Source organism: Cydia strobilella, chromosome Z (assembly GCF_947568885.1).
Source record: "Cydia strobilella chromosome Z, ilCydStro3.1, whole genome shotgun sequence".
In the NCBI taxonomy this organism is placed as follows: Eukaryota; Metazoa; Arthropoda; class Insecta; order Lepidoptera; family Tortricidae; genus Cydia; species Cydia strobilella.
The window spans coordinates 14,861,562-14,885,424 of NC_086068.1; the positions used below are offsets into that span (position 1 = coordinate 14,861,562).

General features: G+C 36.8%; 2 protein-coding genes across 6 annotated transcripts in view; one reads left to right on the forward strand and one right to left on the reverse strand.

Annotated features, from left to right (window-relative positions):
• LOC134754252 (insulin-like growth factor 2 mRNA-binding protein 1) overlaps positions 1 to 23,863 on the forward strand; it is a 112,748-nt gene that overhangs the window by 76,342 nt on the left and 12,543 nt on the right. For 3 of the 5 annotated variants that reach the window (XM_063690451.1, XM_063690454.1, XM_063690453.1), the window contains one exon: positions 23,307 to 23,477. The exons of 1 other annotated variant lie outside the window; for it this stretch is intronic. In XM_063690451.1, coding sequence (XP_063546521.1) covers positions 23,307 to 23,477 — 171 coding nt within the window. Of the gene's footprint in view, positions 1 to 7,274; positions 7,660 to 23,306; positions 23,478 to 23,863 lie in introns of those variants that run through there. One more of the 5 variants, XM_063690455.1, reaches the window with a different exon arrangement.
• LOC134755113 (uncharacterized) overlaps positions 16,017 to 23,863 on the reverse strand; it is a 43,693-nt gene continuing 35,846 nt past the window's right edge. The window contains exon 3 of the mRNA XM_063691590.1: positions 16,017 to 16,026. The gene's annotated coding sequence lies outside the window, so the exon portion shown is untranslated. The remainder of the gene's footprint in view (positions 16,027 to 23,863) is intronic.

Sequence of the window (23,863 nt, forward strand, 5' to 3'; positions counted from 1 at the left end):
TTTTATGTAAAAATAAAAATTCACCACATTTATTCTGTGGATACTCAATTGAGCAATCATGAAGGGGACACTTAGATAACATGTTTTGGCAGCATATTAACCTTTCGTTTCTATAAATCGTACCAAGGAGTCGGTGAAATACTTAGTCTCAAATTAAGCTGGATAGGCTTGGCCAAATTATATTTGCTAGACGATATTGAAAGCATCATAAAGTCCCTAAAATAAACAAAATGTAAAACCTTCTTATATCAGATATGGCGTAAAAACACCCTGAGATACCCTCAAATACCCTAAGAACATAGTAATACAAAAAAAATACACATGTAAACAGTTAGACCAGGTTTTATCTGTACCCATAATAAACGATACAGTCCTTAGATACGTGTAGCATATGAATCATCTAGTCTTTCGAGGTTCGAAAATATTTCTTAGCGGCATATCTACAACATTTGAATTGGGTTGTGCTCGGCGTGGTTTTCTAACGAAAATTTGAATATACGTAAATAATAATAATAAAATCTTTATTTCAAACTATTACAGTCCATGGAATATTGTTAGCAATTTTCTTAACTAGAAATAAAGATAGGTTAGTAAACTATATAACTATACTATTACCAAAGATAGATATAACTCCGTAATAGATGGATACAGTCTAAGGAAAAAACGTGCCTCGAAAATCTCGGAAATTTGATTCTCGTTCAGATGGCGCCACTAGTTTTGGCCTACTCTCGTATAGAGGGCGTTGACCGTTTCGTTTGTTATTTATAATTTTAACGCATATCAGTGAAAGAACATGGGTCAAAATCATAAAAATAATTAATGCAAATAAAAAAATCATTTATCCATATTTAAATACATTTTAACGTATTTTTATAAATCTTCATTTTGTTTTAAAGTATGTCGATAGATGGCAGTGAATTTACAGTGGTTACAAAATTTACTATGACAGTACCGCTCTATCTTATTACGAGTATATCCTCTTTGCTATTACTAAAGGTACTTATTTTAAAATCAATTAACATCTTACTATGAAACACTTAGATCGAAATAGGTAACTGAATTTATCTCTTTCGACCTAAAACGAGCAATAGCCATACTCGTTATACCTCTAGAAAAAGTAAAAACTTGTTTTAAGTTGAAACGCTTGTTAAAATAGTTTTCCTAAATGCCTTGGTATTCAGAGAGAATAAACTGACAACCCTCATACGAAACCGCGATAATCGTCAATTTTGTAGATGACCCTAAATTTTATTTTTACATTTTGGTTATTTGCGTATGGAGACTGCCTTATTATTAGTTCATTACATACCATAAAAAAAGATAAAAAAACGCATTTAAGGGTTAAGAGTTGCGAGGCTTATTTAAAAACAAATAACAAAACAGAAAAAAACATTGGTAAGCTATATTTTCCTTATTAGAATGGTGGGGGTGGGGGTGGGGTGAGTAGGCGTGTATTGAGTAGTGAGTTGGGACGTTGACAGGGACAGGTGGGTCATGAATGGGGAAATTTGGTGTAGGATGATTAAATTTATCTTTAAATTGATGTTTTTTTTTTATTATATCAGGAGTAGAAATACATATTTCAATTTCAATGTTTTCTTGCAACCAAGTATATACAGTAGTCACGTGCAACGTAATGCTAAAGTTAAAAAAATCGAAATCGGTAATTTTTAGGATAATCTGTATAAGCTTCTAGTATGTTATTAGCAATATAAAAAGGATCATAAAACTGCTGGGATACATTCTCTATAGTGCCTGAGTGACAAATAATGGCGTCATACATGTGACCACTACCGAAATTTGCATGCATGCAAAATCTAAATTATAACTATACCATGAGTCACATACATACACGTGTGCTATATCAAACAAGGTTATTAAATATATTATGATTCGTTAATACATCATTTATAAAAACAATGTATATTTAAGTAGCTACAAATAAAGAAAAATCACTTTTTATGAGAAAAGTTCGTGTATATATATATATTTTATAGCTCAACTAATATAAAAGAAACCAATTATTCAACTATACGTCACAGCAATTTTTTTTTATTTCCGACAAAAACTGTGGAAGTTGTACAAAAAACCAACAATTCTAACTTAATGCGCTCATATTATGCAAAGAATAGTCCTAATTATTGGGTATTGTATTAAGGCGGTTCCCTGAGCCAGAAGGCGAAAAATCTCCTTATATGATCATGTTTTTCTAAGAGGCGTTGATATTCGTAGACGTGGAAAAAATATATGTAGTTCTTGACTATATTATCTTTAACAGCATAGCTTCCGATACACGAATTATGACACTTCGCTCGATACAATTAATTCCCAAAGTAACCTCTAACTCGGACTTTTAATCCTACTTTACTCGGTTATTTATTATGTGATACTATAAACAAAAAAAGAAGAAAAAACAATCTTAACGTAAATAGTAATTTCATAGCTTTAGAATTTCGATATTGTAAGGTAACGTTTTTAAAATAAATAAAAACCGACAAAATTCGATCAAAATTGACACTTGGCGCGTATGTTCTTTCCCGTTCTTTCTTGCTAAATGTGACAAAGACAGCGGCAAACCGATGGAACGGCCTTAAATGAAAGAACATTACATAAAACACATGAAAACGATATTTTGTAGTGGAATCATAATTAATATTTTTTTTTTCTAAACATTAGTTTAATAATTAAATTTCTTACAAATAATTATATAATTAGACGAGGTAATTTTGTCAAACCCGTTCGTTATCGCTTCCGGTGCAAAAGTGCCCATATTGAATTTGTTTGATAAATAAGCAAAACAACGGTTTATTTTCGTACCTAATCTCCTTTGAAAGATGGTTAAAATTTAAGTTTTGTGCACCTGGGCTACAAAGGCGAATGAATTGACGCCTCATTTATCAAAATCAGTTCAGTAGTTGCATGTAAACAATACATCACACGTAGACAGGAAATTCTGCCTATTTCTATTGTCTGGGAGAGGACACTGACTTCTGTAACACAGGTTTTTTACCTAGCTCGGAAGTCAGGGTCTTCAACACCTATTTTGTACTTGCTTCTGTCAATTTTTTTTAATTTTTTTTTCAAATTCATTTTATAAATTATGGTTCCACTCCAAAATGTCGTTTTCATGTATTTTATGTAATGTTCTTTCATTTAATACCCCTTAATTAGGACTATTCTTTGCATAATATGAGCGCATTAAGGTAGAATTGTTGGCGCGCTTTAGTTTTTTTTGTACAACTTCCACATTTTTTATCAGAAATTAAAAATTTAAGCTGTGACGTATAGTTGAATAACTGGTTTTTTATTAATATTATGCGCAACATTGTTATAACACTAATAACGTTTTTAGTTGAGTTATAAAATATGTATACATGAACTTTTTTCATAAAAAGTGTTTTTTCTTTGTTTGTAGCTCTTAAAATATACATTGTTTTTTATATACAATGTATTAACGAATCATAATATATTTAATAACCTTTCGTCTGTGGTAGCACACAGCACACGTGTATGTATGACTCATGGTATAGTTATAATTTACATTTTGCAAATTTCGGCAGTGGTCACATGTATGACGCCATTATTTGTCACTCGGGCACTATAGAGATTGTCTCCCAGCAGTTTTATGATCCTTTTTATATTTCTAATAACAAACTAGAAGCTTATGCGGGATTATCCTGGAAATGACCAATTTCGATTTTTTTTAACTTTAATGCATTTGTTCTAGCAAATACCTACATTTTGATGCATAACTTTCACATTTGTGGTCTGATTTTGATTTTGTTGGTATCAGTGTATGGCTTGAGACTGCATCTTTAATGTTGTCGACTATCCTCGCTTAGTGTTCGCACGTTCCAACAATCAATTCGTGTCCTGTTTTTTCATGCCAAAGGTCGTCGTAGTATGATCGGTCCGGTTTTGCACTATTTCAGTTTCAGTAATCAGTTTGGGTTTCAGGTAAGCGAGTGATTAGCCCACTATACCCTAGCCTACTGGCGGGGCTGCCACCTTAGAGCCTGTGGGCGTGCTCGGTTTTGTTTCGGGTTTCCTCCCTAGTGAGTTTGGTTCTGTTTTGAGGCGCAGAAGACTCGCCTTTCGCCCTTTCAGCTCAGCTGCACTTCGAGGTGGCGGCCGCGCGGCTGCGCGCTTGCAGCAGGTCCCAGGAGGGACGACGGGGACGTGGGTGACTCTGACTGGCCAGGGTTTTGCTCAAATTCGGTGTTCCGCCACTAACACAGCAAACGGTTTCTTGGCATTTTGTAGGCAATGCTGTTCTCACATACAGCGATTCCCACCAAGACCATACACTGACTTCGTTACTACATTGCTTTATCGTCCGACTTTTGGTTTGGTTATAAAACCCAAATAATCGAATATTTCTCTTAAACTATTGTATATTTTGGTACATAGTGTATTAGTGAAATATATAATATTTTATTGGCTTTCGTTTAATACCGCACACGTGTATGTGTAATGCATAGTTTGGGTGCAAAATGTAATATTCGCAACGAGGCGGGAGTCATTTTGATGACGCCATTCCGCTGAAGTAGATGGCCGGCGCCGCTGTCTCCCGGCAGTTTTATAGATCCAATACCATGCCCAACAACATACTAAATGTTGGTGGCGGTTTCCGGATCTGAACTATCTCTTCGGCCGGTTCCCATAAGGCATATAGTACTACTGTGCGTGCCCGGGATCGCGGATAATTTTATTTTTTGTAAATTACAAAAAAGTATAATCGATGAGTTCGATAAAAATAAAATTGTCTTTTAGAAGCAGTGAATTTTCAATATGACTTGGAAGTCCGGTGGCCGTTTAAGAAGTGTAACGCTCTTACGTAGATGTCGCTAGGGTCCCCTAGACCCATATAGTGGGAAGATTTGCTGACTATGGATGAGGTCTTGGTTGCTCAGTTCAAGTCTTAAATAAATAAATAAATAGTTATTTGATATACAAGGGTGCATAGTTATATTTTACCCGCGAGTGTTTCAATACACGAGAAGTAAAATACATTTGCACCCGTGTGTAACACAAAACTTTTCACCTCACTATAGCGAGGAAAGTGCAACATGCAAAAAAAGCTCATAAAAAATTTAGTCTTTATTTGTACACATTATAATCATCATCAATATAGTATAACATTATGTAAAAATTTTGTTGACAATGTTGACATTTCCGACATATGTACTGTAAATACTTTTACAGGACATATGGTGCTACTTTCTCGCACTAGTGCGTAAAAGAGCACTTTTTGTGCATATGGCGAAAGTTTGAATAGCCATATGTACTGTAAAACGTTGTACGATACACGTGCGAATAGGTAAACTCGTGTCGATTAAAAACACCCTGCGGTCGTGTTTTAATTTATCGCCACTCGTTTCGAATTTCCTCTGTTCCGCACTTTTATAGTAAATAACTATTTTAATACAGTTGCTCAAAAAGTGCTACTTTACGTAGCTGTATAGCGTGCGGAAAGTTGGTTTTCATGAACTAGTGCTTTTTACATTTCGAATTTTTTTAAATTTATACTTGTTCCAATTCATGACTACTTATTGATGAGTGTATATATTAGTTTCCTTTAAACGACTTAATCAACATAAAAACCTACTGTTAATGTAAGAATACGAAAAATATACATATTTCATATTTTATTACTTACCTCTTTATCATTATAACACGTTTATTTTTTTATATTGAATATTGAAAAATGGCATGTATTTAACAGATCACCAGATTTAGTAAAATTTAACACCAAAAAAAATCGTTTTTACCACCAGAAATAATGAATAATCACCAAAATAAGAACTCCTATTTAATGAGAAATGATTACCAAATTTGTACCATTTTTTTATCCTTTTAAAACAAATAACACCAAAATAATCATTATTAATCCAAAAATAGTAAATCATCACCAAACTTAGAACTCCATTTTAATGTGAAATTATAACCAAATTTTTTAATCTTGTTATCCTATTAAAGCAAATGACCAAGCGAATAATTGTAAACACAAAAATACTTAATGATTACCAAAATTAGAACTCCATTTTAATGTGTAATTGTAACCGATTTTTTTCATTTTGCTATCCTATTAAAGCAAATGACTCCTAATTAATCATTGTAAACCCAAAAATAATAAATACCACCAAAATTTTAACCACATTTTAATAAAAATGTGCAAATATTTATCATCTCGTTATTTCATTAAATTAATTAATCCACTTCGTCACCTTTTTCTAGTAGCATTTCGTTTCTGTAAGGGTCGCAGTTCTAACCTAACCTAACCCACTTTTCTTATAGCACGTCGTTTCTCTAAGGGTCGCAGTTCTAACCTAACCCACTTTTATAGTAGCATTTTGTTTCTGTAAGGGTCGCAGTTCTAACCTAACCTAACCCACTTTTATAGTAGCATTTCGTGTCTGTAAGGGTCGCAGTTCTCACGTACGGTGCGGGGTACGGGGGGTTGAGCGGGAGGGGCTAGTAATTTTGGCATCATTTTACTTTATTTGGTAAATGTATACATTTTTTGGTAATCATAGCTGTTTATTTAGGTAAAAATATCGCATTAATTTGCTCTTCAAGATTTGGTGGTCATTCATTATATTTGGTGATCATTCATGATTTTTGGTGTTTGAATACAATTTGAAGTGCAGTCGTGATTTAAGCAGATGGTAGTTTTGTAATTTTAGACCTTATTTTTTGGTGTTTAGTATTTTTTTTTGGTGAAAGATTTCTTTATTTAGGGTACCAAAGTATTTTTTGGTGGTCATTATATTTGGTGCCTTGAAAAACCGTTCTTAATTGTTGTCTGAATGGAACGGAATAGATATGGAAGGTAGAGGTAGGAATAGAATAGCTGCCGAAACGCCTGTCGAAGAAGAGGCGTTTTTCTTACTACAAGCTAAGTTTCCAAAGGCAACATTCGATATTGTTTTTATTCCTTACTTGTTGTTTTTCTTATTTTTTCGCAACTGTATTAAAAAACGTCGTTCAATGTGGGATTAAGTACGTGGGTTTCACAAATTTCATAATTTTAGGGTAGTAGTTACCAGAATATTGCACAAATATTCGTGTGAATATTACCATTAGCTAGATTGATGCATACTCGTACAATGTTTATTGAAAAGAAATCTGTGGGTACGCGCTTTACGTTTACTGGGTTATCGTTGTTTCGATTTTTAGTAAAGTTCTGGAAGTGTTGTATCGGTTGTGTCAAAACGTTGATAGTGCTCTGAGTAAGTAGGTAATGCGTAATGGAGTGAATGGTTTGTTATTTTTTATCAGTGAGTGGCGAGTGCGGGTGGGTGGCGGGGCGCCGTAGCAATGCAAGCTGGCTCGTTCTGAACAACGCGTTATGCCCGCTCCGCACCGCACCACTCAGTCACACGGCAACATTCGCACTCGCGCTACAGGTTTCCTGCGAATCTACTCATTTCATCACTGACACCGATCACTTTTAATGTACCTTCCAACTGCACTCGTCCGTGATTGTTGTTGTTGTTGGCTCTTAAGCAAACACGCTTTATTTCATATACCTAGTCTAATTACTTCGGACAGTTCAAATAGTGATACACTTGTCTAGAATTAGTTCTTGTGCATCCAATTGGAGCGCGTGCTGTTTCACAACCGGCTAATGGCTTACAGAATGGCGAGAAACCGCAGGTATGGGTACATAGTTGCATTTCTCTGGTAGATTGCTATTGTTGATTGTTAGGTTAGTGCTAGTGTATAACCTGTATAAATGGACTATAATTGTAAAGGAGTTAATTAAATGCACATGAACACGTGGTTCGTATTGGCAAAGTAAAATGGCGGCGGCTCGGCGCCGCCTGTCGGCATGCAGTGCAGGCGCGCGGTGCTCGCTTCCTTCGTGATTCATTCGTACAGAAACCGGCCGACCGGCTATTGATAAAACAGTTGCGCTACATTACATAGTTCGCATGCAAACAAAACTCACTAGTTTACTTATAGCACAATCGGATTAGGACTAACCTCGAAATCTCTAGAAGAATCCTTAAAATTTGGTATGTATGTTAATTAAAGATATCTTTTTCATGTCCAAAAGGCCAAAGGGCAAAAGTGTCGAAGACTTTTTTGTGTAGAATTTTACCGGTTTTAATCTTGCCTTACATCATATTGTCATAGAGAACTTAGATTCCGAGTAAAATGAAAATATCTCCAAGCTTGTACACATTTTCCAAGATGGTGGCGGTTCGTCGAGGTCCCTAAATGTCAAATAGTGTGGACATGAAAAAGAGACCTTTCATTAACAATTTAACATACATGTCGGCGGCAAATCGTAAAATCGGGCATATCGAGATATTCCTAGGCATATCATGAAACGCTGCCATTTCATGTTCTGACTAAGATTAGCCCAGGCATATCACGATCTGCCTAATAAAACAGGCGGCAAATCGATCAGACCAATGCATTCGTTGATATTCCTAGCTTCATACCGGGCGCATCGTGAAATAACTTAATCGAGATATTCCTAGGCATATCATAAAACGCCGCCATTTCATGATCTTACTAAGTTTAACCCATATGCCTTATAAAAGAGGCGGCAGATCGATAGGATCAATGTATTCGTCGTAATCGAATTTAATGTCGCGCCAGTGACTAGTGTAACTAGTGAACCGCTAAGTTATTTAAGTATTCGTCGTAAGTTTGGTTTGCGGCAAGATGGCGGAAAAGCATTAGCTGATCGAGTTTGTTAGTTATCTACGGCATCATACGTGATTTAGCTGATTTCGCATTTTGTTTTGTTGTAAAACCGTAAAATATAGCCGCCTAATACAATATAACTATAATTCGTAATTAATATTTATCTTTCCAATTGAAACCCTTGAAGTTTGCACGATATGCCTAGTGGTCGCTAACAGTCAGATCATGAAATGCCGGCGTTTCATGATCTGCCTAGGAATATCACCCCTTCACGGCGATTTCGCAGTTTCGTTTGCGGCGAGATGGCGGAAAAGCATCAGCTGATCGAGTTTAACTGTTATCTACGGCATCATACGTGATTTAGCTGTTTTTCCATTCTGTTTTGTTGTAAAACCGTAAAATATAGCCGCTTAATACAATATAATTCTAATTTTTAATTGATATCTAGCTTTCCACTTGAAACCCTTGAACTTTGCACGATATGGCTGCTATGAAATGCCGGCATTTCATGATCTGCCTAGGAATATCATACCTTGAAGTTTGCACGATATGGCTAGTGGTCGCTAGGCAAATCATGAAATGCCGGCGTTTCATGATCTGCCTAGGAATATCACACCTAGAAATTTGCACGATATGTATAGTGCTCGCTAGGCAGATCATGAAATGCCGGCGTTTCATGATCTGCCTAGGAATATCATCCCTTGAGGTGTGCACGATATGGCTGGTGGTCACTATGAAATGCCGGCGGTACATGGTCTGTCTAGGAATATCACACCCTACTTATTTGATATGCTTAAACGTCGCCAGGCAAATCGTCAAACGTTGAGGTTTCAACGATATGGCTGGTAGTCGCTAGTCAGATCATGAAATGGCGGCGTTTCATGATATGCCTAGGAATATCTCGATCTGCCCGATTTTACGATCTGCCGCCGACATACATACCAAATTTCAGGACTCTTCTAGAGATTTTGAGGTTAGTCCTAATCCAATTGTGCTTAACCTTGCTTCCTGTTGTATTTTCTGGTCAGTAAGGTCTGAATTTCTGAAATCCTGTTCCTGTTCCATTACTGTGTTTATAAATTGACTTTAATAATGTTTAAGAAAAAAAAAAACAACTTTAATGGGGGATGCCGGTGAAAGATTATTGTTGATAGTGCACAATCGGATTAGGTCTGACCTCGAAATCCTTCCAAAGATATGAAATTTGGTATGTATGTTAATTAAAGGTCTCTTTTTCATGTCCACACTATTTGACATTTGAGGACCTCGAGGAGTCGCAGCCATCTTGGAAAATGTGTACCATCCTGGAGAAATTTGAGTTTTACTCTAAATATACGTTCTCTATGAAAATATGGTGTAATGCAACATTAAAGCTTATTAAATTCTACACAAAAAAGTACTAGATATCTTTGCGGAAAAAATACATCTTGTTATAGAAAATAATAGCTGAATCCAGATTTAGCGCTTATACCCTTTCAGGGGATACTCTCCTTATAGGAAACTTGTAGGAATATGAATTCCACTTTTGTCTATACATTTGTACACGTTATACCCCAATATCAACATTTCACTCGACTGATACTTAAACAGAAAGTAGGGTTATGGGTTTAAATACTGATAATCAGTACACCCTGTAGCTCAGGATACTTTACGGATTTTTTTTAAATGACGTATCGGTAGATTCCTCTTGCCCTTCACAACCTGTTTACACTTGTTTTATTAAAGAAAAATCAGTACAGCCGCCTTGAGAGGGTGCCGAATATTAAATCATATTTTTACTTCTAGCGCCTAAACTATTGAGTGGATTTCAATGAAATAGACATCAGTAGATCCATAATTGGTACACGAGTGCTATGCAATACAAATATACTAAAATAAATGGAGGAAAAATATTTAGGACTTAAAAATGTAACTGCAAAAACAGATTTTAGGTCTTAAATGGGGTTTAAACAATAGTGACAGTAACGAAATTTGACACATACAATTTCAGGGATCCCTGTTTGCGTGTCATAAAATTGGAGCTTCGGGGACCACGGGGATCAAACGCCATCTTGAAAAGTTTGTCTTTTTTGGTTTTTCTTTTTTACTCTGAATATCTGGGTTTAATGTGAATACTGTGTATGGCGAAACGAAAGCTTATTAAATTCCACACTAAAAAGGTATACACCACAATGTCCCAAAACGAAGCCTTTTTCTAGAAATAGGGCTCAGAAGCTTACAAGTTTCCACACAATTTTTTTTTTCTTGGTTGAGTGTAATAATGTTTTTGTGTTCCAAAAATTGGTAAAAAAAATTATACAAGTATTTTATTCTGACCGTCTTAAAATTAAATTTTAGTAGGAGATAATAAGACCATTACCATTTGACTTCTGAACTAGACGTGTGCGCCGCCGCCGGGCTTTTTTGCCACGCCGCCGCCGCCGTCGAAAAATGATCGGCGTGAAATCGGCGTGACCTTGAGTGTTGTTAATTAGCTATTCCAAGTTGGTATTTGAATTACAATATGGATTTTTTTGTCAGATATACATCAATTATTAATTAAATAAAACAGAAGAGCCAGTTGTACAAACTGTTTGACACACCGATTAAAGTAACTATTAACTAACTATTAACTGTAATCCTCAGTATTCAGCGTCAAGAAAGATGAGATAGCGATAGGTATATGAAGTAGGATTTTTTCTTGTTAATTGTGAATACACATTGCATCACATACGAAGGCAGAATCCTCAGTCATGAACTCATGACAAGACTTACGAGTAACGAGCAACGAAAACACAGGGCTCATGTACCATGGGACCTCAAGGTCGAATAGAAAAGGAAAACTAACTGGCTAATATTGCGACCATCATCCTTGCTTATTTTGCGTCTTAAACTGTATTTAAGTCCAGCAAAAATCTGAGAATATTATAATACTGCGAATACTCTCGAGACTCAATGTCCTAAAAAAAGAAAGAGGGAGACAGAGTGACAACACTGTAGATTCGCTTGCCCTACGGAAATGTGCAAGCTGTAAATGGGTGAATCAACATTTTCTTGTCACTCGTTGCTATGGTTACAGTCACCTGGGTCACTGGGGCTTTCAATTAACCAAACATTATTGTAGTAGTTATAAACTTATAAGCCCTTTCCATAATAGGCCATCTAACAAGAATGAATGATAACATGACTTGGTACAAAAGTTCTTGTTAGACACCGTGCTACTATTGTCGCCTGCCTGACGGGAATAACAACAGCAAATATATCGAAATGGCGGCTCTTCTTAAGAAAATTGAAGATAAAAGTTTTAGAGAGGTCTTAAGATCAACCGTTCCAAGAAAAAAGTGATGGTAGTAGACAGGGCAAATATTCCCCCAGTTATCGAAGCACTCGGCGATTACCAAAAAGCGAGCTAGTTAGTATATCTTGGGTTGATAACCAGTGCCGGTGGTTGCACCGCCGAGATACGCCGCAGAGCTGTCATGTCTAAGAGTGCTTTGCGCGCTAGACAGTTGCTTTTTTTTAATAGCCCGTTTATGTGTCCCACTGCTGGGCAAAGGCCTCTCCCCTTGATCTCCACAACTCCCGCTGTTGTGCTTTTTCCGGCCAGTTACCGATGAAGGTGTCAGTCAAGACAGTTACTACTTATATGAAATTCACGGGCGATCTATATTCTTTCTTTGAGGTTTAAGTCTAATCGTTGTTATCTTTCATTAGCTTATTACCCCCGTAAAATAGCAGTTTTACCCCTACGGGGGTAATTACCCCCAGGTTAGGAACCACTGAGTTGGATAAACATATCAAAAGTCCGCGACCGTAACCCTGGTGCTGGGGGGAGTTGGGTTTGAAGGTAATTTTTTTCGATCTTTCGATTATATCTCGAAAACTATACGTCTGAGCGTTTTATTAGGTCAAGTTTTTTAATATCTTGTATAGTTTTTGAGATATCCGCTCTTGAAGGTTTATTTAGGGCTCTTATTTTTATCTTGATTATCTACATCAGTGAAGCTGCTAGGCCGGGTTTGGTAACGTTTTCGTTTAAATCGGGGGTGCTGAATTCATTTACGGTATCAACTTACACCTTTCCAAAGTAAAAACATATAGACTTTAAACAAATATCTTTTTTTAACTCCTCTTCACGCTTAAACCGCTGAACCGATTTGAAATTTGGTAAATATATGTTTTAAGTCCCGAGACAGGATATAATATAGTTTTTATCTCAAAAATCATACTTTGACGGTGTGAGGGGAATTCAGTTGAATTCCTGAGATTAATACTGATTCCATTTAGGTTTGAAGTCATGTTTGGTATCAGAAGGAGGAATAAAATTCTTAGTACCGGAACCGGTACTGCATGCCCTACCCATTGGTCCCTTCTAAAAAGGGACCGCTATTTGTCATCTTGCTTGAAACAAAAAAAACACAATAAACGAACAGTGACACTAAAACTTGTCAATTTAAATTTGAATGTCGATCTAGTTACTTGCAATTTTTTTGCTAAATTTGACATATCAGATCAACGCATCGTAAATAAAAGCATAATAAAAATGACAGGTCTGTGGTATAACCACAGAATAAATAATAGCACTACCGTACAGAAAGGAAACTTCCCGAAGTTTGACAGATTTTGTTTATTGAATATTGAAAACCCGTTCTTAATAAGTTGTCAAAGAAGAGGCGTTTTTTCTTTCTGCTTTAAGTTTCCAAAGACAACATTCGATATTGTTTTTATAAATGTACGATACACAAATAATCGTATTTAACGATATTTGGGTAATAATAGTACAATGTTTTATATTTACAATTGTTTCTGTTTTATAGAACATGCATTAAAAAAAACTTTCATTGAAGTGGGTTCAATAATAATAACAACACCTAGCTAAAAAACACCTCTTCATAATGTCAATGTCAATGATGTCACAGAATTAATAATATAAATTTTCGAATTCCTTACTTGTTTTTCTTATTTTTTCGCAACTGTATTAAAAAACGTCGTTCGATACACGTGCGGAAATGTCATTCTTCACTCGTCCCGAGTCTTGCCACTCGTCTGCGGCTCGTGGCAAGATATCTCGGTTATCGTGAAGTAATGACATACTTTCCGCACTAGCAATCGAAATGTACTATTATTTAACAATAAACACAATTTCACAGAGGCACATCGCAGTGAACCCCGCTCTAGGCATGGCCTGTATCGCGGGGGTCAAGGTCATCACGAGTTACCAATATTATATTTATGTATATTAAACATAAGGATAGGCAGGAAAGAAATAGGAGTGTGAAGACAAGTGTGAACTTGTATGTGTGTAAGCTTGTTGTGAGGAGGGAGTGAAATGTGTGTCTGTGAAATCGAAAAGTGTAATGTAATTCAAGTCATTATCTTATTTGTGGTCGTGCACGTAAAGGACGTCAAGTTGTGCCAACCCTAATAATTGCTCGGAGCGATGCTGAGCTGAACGGAGCCGAGTTTGCCCGAAGCGAGCTACTTTAAATTGGGCACTAGTACTACTGTCAATTCGAAATTTCGAATCGTGAAATCAGGCCAGATGAAATAAAGCAAAGTTAGATAAGGATGGTCTTATTTTACCAAATAGGATTTATTTAACCTACGTGCCTTTACCTTCTTTCCAGAATCTGTAAGCAATTACGTGTCACATATCTTTATTTCGGATCGGGTTAATGATCGGCTATTTTACTCTATTCGGATACATATAATTAATATAATTATACAATATGCATTAGCGTGAATAGTTTTTTATTAATATGACTATTCATACCAACTATGCGTAGTAATCGTACCTAATACCTACAGTACCTTAGGAAAGTAGTGCGTATACTGCGTATGGGGAAGGGGGCCCGTGCGTGTGCGTGCTGCGGCGGGCGGCGGGCGGCGGGCGCAACCCGCGGCTCCAGGACGCAGAAGCAGAACAATGAGAGTTGTGAATGGCGCTCGGCGCGGTAGTGGGGATGCGCGGGGTGCTTGCCCGGCGCCCGGCGCCCGGCGCGGCTTGCGTAGCGAGTGACGTGCGCGTTGAGGGCATGTATGCGGTGATGTCATCTCCGCTCCGCCATTTTGTGCAGAGTTGCTTGCATATCGATGCGTTCCGGTTCCATTTATTTTATATTAGCTTTTGTCCGCGACTTCGTCTGCGTAGAATATTTTGGGTAGCTTATTTTTTATCCAATCTTTTTATTGATTCTCTATACTTTATACCAACTTCCTTATATCCTTATTTGAGAGACAATTCTAACGCCTTGATGTATATGCAATGATTCAATTTGAGCATAATAGTTACATCATTGTCAGGCGATGCATCAATTATCTCACTTTCGGGGTGGAAGTGAGATAATTTTCACCCTCTTAAAATAACTATCCTATGTCCTTCCCCGGGACTCGAACCATCTCTATGTCAAATTTTAACTGAATCGGTTGAGCGATTTAAGCGCGAAGAGGTGACACACAGACAGATAGACAGACTTTCGCATTTATAATATTAGTATGGATTGAAGGACATACCCCAAATTCCAATACAAATATGGAGAAATTTTCAATACAAACTATTTAATTTAACACTATTCTACAAAGCTCCGGCATGGCTATGGATTTGCGTGACGTACGTCGTAGAGTAGCACGTAATAAAGCAGGAATTAATCAGGCTTTTGGTGATGCCAATGATTCGTTACATACCTATTTACCTAAGGGTCAAGCAAATTGTAACAGGGGCCAACTTTCAGAATGTTTTGTTGGAAATAGAATAGATAAAGCGCACCGTGGTATAGCCACGGGTACGGGAAGCGCGGAGTCACTGGCTAGGCTAATTCAATTAAGCATCTCTTTTATTTTAGTCACCGCTTTCCCAACACGGCAGTCGCCGCAACAGGACAGTTTACGTAGTAGTTAGTACGTTGCTTCTGGAACGAAATATATGGAAAACTTGGCATAAATAATGGAAGACTTTTTTCAATTGGGATATGTACGTTATGGACCGAACTTATTTTTCATTAACCCTCCCTACCCCTCCCCCCTCTGCGTCACCCTCCCACACCAGCGCAAAGGGCCCGAAACGCGGTTTTTCTCAATTTTTAAGAAAACCGTTCAAGATACAGAAAAAGTGTGTAGGAACGTAGTAATCCGTAATAAATTTGGTATTAATCTTCTATACACACTACAGTGCTATCACTTATAGTTTTTGTGCAATCTGTCACCAAAGATGCAATTTTTTTAGCATTTAACGTTTTTTTATTTTTAGAGAACTGTTCTCAAAAAATACTTACGATATCGCTCAATTTTGTTTTAATTAAGTAAAAAGTTAATATGTTCTTTAAAACGAAGTATTATTTATTATAAACTCCTTCATTTGACGACGCTATGCCATTTTGAAAATACATCCTTTTCAAACATTTTTAAGCTCACCGAACATCGCACACCAAACACCACTTGACTGTGTATTAAACGGATCCTGACCGAATTTTATACAGCACAACCCGAGGGTGATCCCACGATTTTTTACTACCACACCCATGAAAAGTTATAAGAGCGAAAGAGATAGAAATAGTAGATTTTTGTTTTTAGCGACAGTATCTCTCTACGAATGGGAAACGTGAACATTTCAAAAGTGGGTACTTAGGAACGTGTGTCTATGGACTGTGGTTACTCTTTTATGCATGGTGTCTGTGTGTCTATAGTTACTTTTGATATTTTTTCGGAAGTAATCGCACCAAAAGAAAAAAAATGTGTGCCTCTAACATTTGAACCCCCTTCTTCGTTATCCCGGAATTTTGCCGCGGCTCCTGGGAGCCTGGGGTCCGCTTGACAACTAATCCTAAGAGTTGACGTAGGCACTAGTTTTTACGAAAGCGACTGCCATCTGACCTTCCAACCCAGAGGGGGAACTAGGCATTGTTAGGATCAGTCCGGTTTCCTCACGATGTTTTCCTTCACCGGAAAGCGACTGATAAATATCAAATTATATTTCGTACGTAAGTCTAACATTTGAATTTTCACTAGCCTATATATAAGAGTGTTCCACTGCTCGGCAAATGCCTTCCCTCTCACCGCTATTTAGTCCTATCCAAATTGTCCAATGCACACTCCCACTTCTTTTCTAAATATGTGTCCTGCCATCTCTATTTTGGTCTTCCTCTGCTCCGAGGGATCCTGTGGGATCCAGTGTGTGGCTAGTTCGTTAATTCGGCCAACGTGCCCTGCCCAGCCCCATTTAGCCCACTTATAGCTTTGCGGCCTTCATGCCCACATCCACAATACCGGTTTTGCATCGCAGTTCGGTGTTTATATGTAATATGCTCGGTTCGTCGGTTTTACGAACATCCAGCATGCTGCGTTCCATTGCTCTCTGACAAACCTTGAGTCTGGACTTTTCAGTTTCAGTTTAAGACAAAGTTTACCTCTAACACATGCATCGACAACATTGCTACCAACTTTAAAAGTACAGTTAAATGTATTGTTCACAACTTGTGCCTCTCAGACCACAAAGCACAAACAATATCAGTCCCAGTTAAGAGCCTTAATTCTGTGAAATATTGGTACGAATGGAAAAGAGACTTCAATATAGAGCATCGTAAAAAGTTAGAATATAGAGCTGTAAATTATTCTATTACAGCTTGATGATGATGAATGTGAATCACTTATTATATGTATGAAATCAGAGACATTCTTAAATATTATGTTAAGCCCTCTGTTATTAATTGTACCTACGCCTCGCGAAAACATGTAATTTGTGTATGATAAATTATTGTTCGAATCCAGAATATAGGCATATTCGTATTGCGTATTGTCCAGGTACAATTGGTAATTAAAGTATTCTACCCTTTTGTTATATAAAGCTGCTTTATGACTAAGTTTAAAAGTAGGGAGACATATTATAACGTTGGTATGCTGTACTTTTTGAAGTTCGGCCTTCGGCCCGCCGTTTCGCTTGTCTAAGACATTTTCACTATTAGGTCGTGTTTAAGCTCCAACTTCCCCCTCTCGTGTGACGCTTCGGGCCTTCGGCCCTACGCGGAGCTCGGCCTTCGGCCTTCGCAAGCCTTGACGCTCCGCCGTCGGGCCTTATATTCGTATTGCGTATTGTCTAGGTACAATTGGTAATTAAAGTATTCTACCCTTTTGTTATATAAAGCTGCCTTATGACTAAGTTTAAAAGTAGGGAGACATATTATAACGTTGGTATGCTGTACTTTTTGAAGTTCTTATAAACACAATTAACTGAGCATAATTAGATGTCACAGTATAGTCTTTTTCGCCAATATAGATAATACAGAATTCATCTAAGGTAAAGTTTGTAGTTTTCCTTGTAACACTAAATAGTTGTTCAATTCCACCGCCAGATATGCGATAGTGTAGGCAGCCATTGAAATATCGGTTGGTGATTTTTTGTAAACTTGAATTGTTCGCACTTATAAAACATATTTTAGGCGGCGTTGAAGTGTCTTTTTGTGCCTCGCGAGTAGGTATTTCCGGCGCCGTCGGTGTATCTCTTTGTTTCACCTGGGTTGACTCGTTGGCAAAATCATGGCTAGTGCTAAATGTGAAACAAGAACTTGAAGCTTTGGGAGTATAAAGACACGGCTGGATACATTCTGGCTGCTGTTTGCTTGGCTCCGTGGAGTGTAATTGTGAGTGTGAGGTTTTATAGTGGTGTAATTCTTGCTCAAGTCCTTTAATTACTTAACTAATATTTTTAATTTCTTGTTGCTGCTCTAGTAGCTCAGTCTGCTCAACATAGACGGCTAAAATTGGTAAAGGTCTCCACGGGGTAGCAAAATCTCACTCGTATCTTAATCTGACGCGCTCGAGTAACTACAAAAATCCCCTCTTGGGCTTCCCGACCACAAGGTTCTATATAAATACATGACGGCGTGTACGAACACGGCGACACTTGACGCGGAGTGACTGCCGCTATTTATATAGAACCTTCTACTGTTGTTCTGTCGCGGCGAAACTAACGCGGCGTTAGAGTCGCTTGCTCGGAACTGCACCTTTAAAACTAACAACTTGGTATTAAAAATTCACGAGGACTAAAAAAGTGACCCCAGTTTTCCATACACCCGTTTTGTGACAATCCATACAAATGCGTGAAAATTTCTTTTTGGGGTTCCGTACCCATAGCGTAAAACGGGTACCCTATTACTAAGACTCCGCTGTCCGTCCGTCTATTACCAGGCTGTATCTTATGAACCGTGATAGATAGACAGTTAGAATTTTCACAGATGATGTATTTCTGTTGCCGCTATAACAACAAATACTAAAAACAGAATAAAATAAATATTTAAGTGGGGCTCCCATACAACGAACGTGATTTTTTTGCCGTTTTTTGCGTAATGGTCCGACTCGCACTTGGCCGGTTTTTTATTTTTTTATATTTATTCTTCGTGATTCTGAGTACAAAGATTTCTGAAAGTAACCACCGAATTATTCCGAATAAATTCCTGGTAACGACGAGTGTGGCTTGAGAAAAATAAAATAGTAAGTTGTTTCTCCATGGATAACAATCTCGTTATAAATATATAAAAGTAATGTCTTATGCTGTTACCAAAGATAGATATAACTCCGTAATAGATGGATACAGTCTAAGGAAAAAACGTGCCTCGAAAATCAAGAAAATTTGACTCTCGATCAGAGGGCGCTACTAGCTTTTTGGCCTACTGTCGTATAGATGGCGTTGACGGATTCGTTTGTTATTTAATAATTTTTACGCATATCAGTGAAAGAACATGGGTCAATATCATAAAAATAATTAATGCAAATAAAAAAAATTATCCATATTTAAATACATTTTATCGTATTTTTATAAATCTTCATTTTTAGTTTTAAAGTGTGTCGATAGATGGCAGTGAATTTACTGTGGTTACAAAATTTACTATGACAGTACCGCTCTAGTATAAGTTACTCTATGCTGTTATGTTACGTACGTTAAATGTTAAAACTTTTCGTTACTATTTTGGAACCTACCTAACTAACTATATCCCGAAATGTTATTGATTGTAAAGAGATAGAGAGAGAGAGACACACGCACCGAGGGTTCCGTACAAACATTCAATTACCTCATGATACTATAAACACGAAATACTTTTGATCGGTTACATATCAGAATACCGAAAATTGATTTACCTAACGTCGAATGACCTATGCTCGATACACCTATTTTTTTAAATACCTAATGGACAATTAACCCAAGCTCATAACACCTAATGAACGAAATACCTAATGCGCGTTTCACCTAATATTGTTTTACCTAAGCTCTGATTACCTATAGCCGATTTACCTAAAATTGACACACCTAATGCTTGAAATACCTAAAGCCGATTCACCTAATACACGAAATAACTAATGTTGATATACCTAATGCACGAATTACCTAAAGCTGATATACCTATTGCTCGAAACACCTAAAGCTGATACACCGAATGCATGAATTACCTACTGCTGTTATACCTAACGAACCAAACACCTAAAGTCGATATACCTAATGCACGGAATACCTAAAGTCGATATACCTAATCAACGGAATACCGAAAGTCGATGTACCTAATAGTCGATACCCCTAAACTTGATTTACCTATTGAAAGAAATACCTAAAGCTAATATATACCTAATGGACGTATATTGGTCGTTAACGTTGACCCTCGACATACCAGGTGGAAAATACTATTGTGAATATATTGCTGTCGAGCAATGTGTAATAATATTGCGTTTTTATATTTTTTTCCTTATTTATGAGGATATATTTGTAGGAATAAAAACAGTATTTTTAATACAGTTGCACAAAAAGTGCTACTTTACGTAGCTGTTTAGCGTGCGGAAAGTTGGTTTTCGCGAACTAGTGCTTTTTACTTTTCTAATTTTTTTTTTAATTTATACTTGTTCCAATTCATGACTACTTATTGATGAGTGTTAATATTAGTTTCCTTTACTATAAAAACCAACATAAAAACCTACTGTTAATGTAAAAATACGAAAAATATACATATTTCATATTTTATTACAACACGTTTATTTTTTAATACTGATGATTGAAAAACCGTAAGTTGTCTGAATGGAACGGAATAGCGATGGAAGGTAGAGGTAGGAATAGATGCCGAAACGCCTGTCAAAGAAGAGGCGTTTTTCCTCACTTCAAGCATGTTTTAAGTTTCCAAAGGCAACATTCGATATTGTTTTTACTGCTTACTTGTTGTTTTTATTATTTTTTTCGCAACTGTATTAAAAAACGACGTTCGACACACGTGCGGAAATGTTATTCTTCACTCGTCCCGAGTCTTGCCACTCGCCTACGGCTCGAGCTGTTTAGCGTTCGCAAAGTTGGCTTTTGCGAACTAGTGTTTTTTACTTTTCCAACTTTTTTTAAATTTAATTCCGGCCGTAATCCATACATCCACGTCAAAGAGTATGGATGTTAAAAACTTCATATATATTTTATTTCGGCATTAAACATATTAGTATTATTACACGATATACACGGTGTTTCATGACCCACTGAAAACCTAAAAACGGTTTGTTCAGAATCGATAGGAGAATCGATTGCGCTATATTTTAATGGGGGTAATTTTTTTTATCATTATAGGTATTTAATATTTTTACATGCCAAGTCTACAAGTTTGTAATGCGACAATATCAATAACTAGCATTTGACAAGTTATTTGTCAATGAGCAACACCCTTAACTGGGCATTGGTAAACCTTATCTCGTTGCAGTAAGGTATGCAAATGGTCAGTTAACATTGTTTACGATGGTAACTAGCAATTGATTGACGTCAGACGTCACTCAAACGTAGAGGTATCTTGTGTAGAATTACCAGTCGAATAGAATTGTTAAGAAAACGGTTCATATGTCGTTCATTAATAGGTAAAGCAGCCTTAGGTATTTCGTGCATTAGGTAACTTTAGGTATATCGTTAATTAGGTACATCAGCTTTAGGTGTATCATCCATTAGGTATATCAAGCTTTAGGTGCTTCGTGCATTAGGTATAATAGCTTTAGGTGAAACGTGCGTTAGGTATGTCGTGCACTAGGTGTTTCGTCCATTAGGTTAATTGAGATTAGGTATTATAAACTTAGGTCATTCAATGGTTAGGTAAAATGATCGTTAGGTAATTTAAAAATAGGTGAATCGAGCATAGGTGATTCGTCATTGGGTAAATCAAGTTTCGGTATTCTCATATGTAACCTTTTGATCAGAAGTAAACTAAGCATTATTATGTACACTGCCATCTATCGGCAAATGTTTTTTTTTTCTCACATTATCATTCATAAATCGATTCTTTTTCACAATCAAAATAAATGTGGCCGTGGAAGCTTTAGAAGTTGGTAAACCATCTATTTTTGCAGTGCGTCTTCTGCGCTGTGTTTTCTGGTCATTAGATTGTGAAAACTCAACTTTCGACTGCCAGAGTTACAGCATAATGTACGTAGCCGTACAGCGCATGTACGGCAGTTGTTATTAAATACATTTGTTTTAAATGCGATCCACGTAGGAAAAACCTGAAAACTTGAACAAGTTATGGTCTTTTATCCGTGGGTATTGTCATTCGTATTCGTATACTGTCACATTTCATTGTTTGTTTGTTTTTGTTTAGTCTTAAATTAGCTATTCTTAAAGGTTATGTTATGATTGATACTCGTAATAGGTTATCTATAAAATTCGTCATTTTGTTGCAAGTGCGGCGCGGTACAGGCGGAGTTTCGCCATCTACCTACCTATTGAAATAGTAAAATTAACGTGTATAGTTTCTTTTTGTTTACCTGTTTCAACTGTAGCCTAATGTCATGGTATGTCAAAATCGGCAACTTTATTATTAGTACAATCGGATTAGGTCTAACCTCGAAATCCTTACAAAGATATGAAATTTGGTATGCATGTTAATTAAAGGTCCACACTATTTGACATTTGGGGACCTCTAGGAATCGCAGTTATCTTGGAAAATGTGTACCATCCTGGAGAAATTTGCGTTTTACTTAAATATACGTTCTCTATGAAAATATGGTGTAAGACAACATTAAAGCTTATTAAAAAAAAAGTCCTAGGTATCTTTGCGGAAAAAATACATCTTGTTATAGAAAATAATAGCTGAATCCAGATTTAGCGCTTATACCCTTTCAGGAGATATTCTCTTAATAGGAAACTTGTAGGAATATGAATTCCACTTTTGTCTATAGATTTGTACACGTTATACCCCAATCTCAACATTTTACTCGACTGCGACTTAAACAGAAAGTAGGGTTATGGGTTTAAATACTGATAATCAGTACACCCTGTAGCTCAGGATACTGGACGGATTTTTTAAAATGACGTATCGATAGATTCCTCTTGCCCTTCACAACCTGTTTACACATACATACCAAAATTCATAACTTTGGAAGGAATTCGAGTTTAGACCTAATCCGATTATACTATATTATATTATGAATGTAGGCTTTCCGTATTCAGGTAAAACAGGACGACAGAAAAATAAAAATCTCAATTTCTTAACAATGTCGCTTATTATTACAACATATATACCTACATATATGTATTATCAAATTATCACTACTTATCCCATACACTTCACACCATATTGTAAAGAGTTGAGGTCAAAATGAATGAAAAAAAATAGTTTGATAATTGTTTTGCAATAAATGGTCTACATTGGTGGTTATATCGCTTCTCGCAGCCGATCATCCAAGGTCCTCATCAGTGGTCTACCGTTGCACATTCGTTTCGACAACATCGACGCCCTACTCTCGCAGTATGGCAACGTGCAACATTGCGACAAAGCTAACTCGCGCGATGCCAACACCCAAGCGGTGTTTATCACCTTCGAGACCTCGGAGCAAGCGCAACAGTGAGTATGACCGCTTCATGCAACTAACTGGGATGCACATTGTTTCTGGTTTTAAACCCATTGCAATGCTTGGCTTTTTATTTCTTTCTCTTCCTCTATCCGATCCGATCGAACGTTGCATGATTCTGTCGGCTGCTATTCTCATACTGCTCTTTGTGGTCTTTAGATTGACTTGTTGGTAATATGTCGTTATTGGGGAAAGTAACATTTGTAAAGCTATTATAACAATGTGTGCCTTCACAATAACCGCAGAGTTGGTTCATCGGGTTAAATAAAACTTTCTAATAAGATTAATTGAGGTGTGATCAACATTATATTTGTTATCGAAGTTCATGTTTTAGGTACTGAAAAATTGACTTCTGTTTGATTACTTACTCGAGTTTACT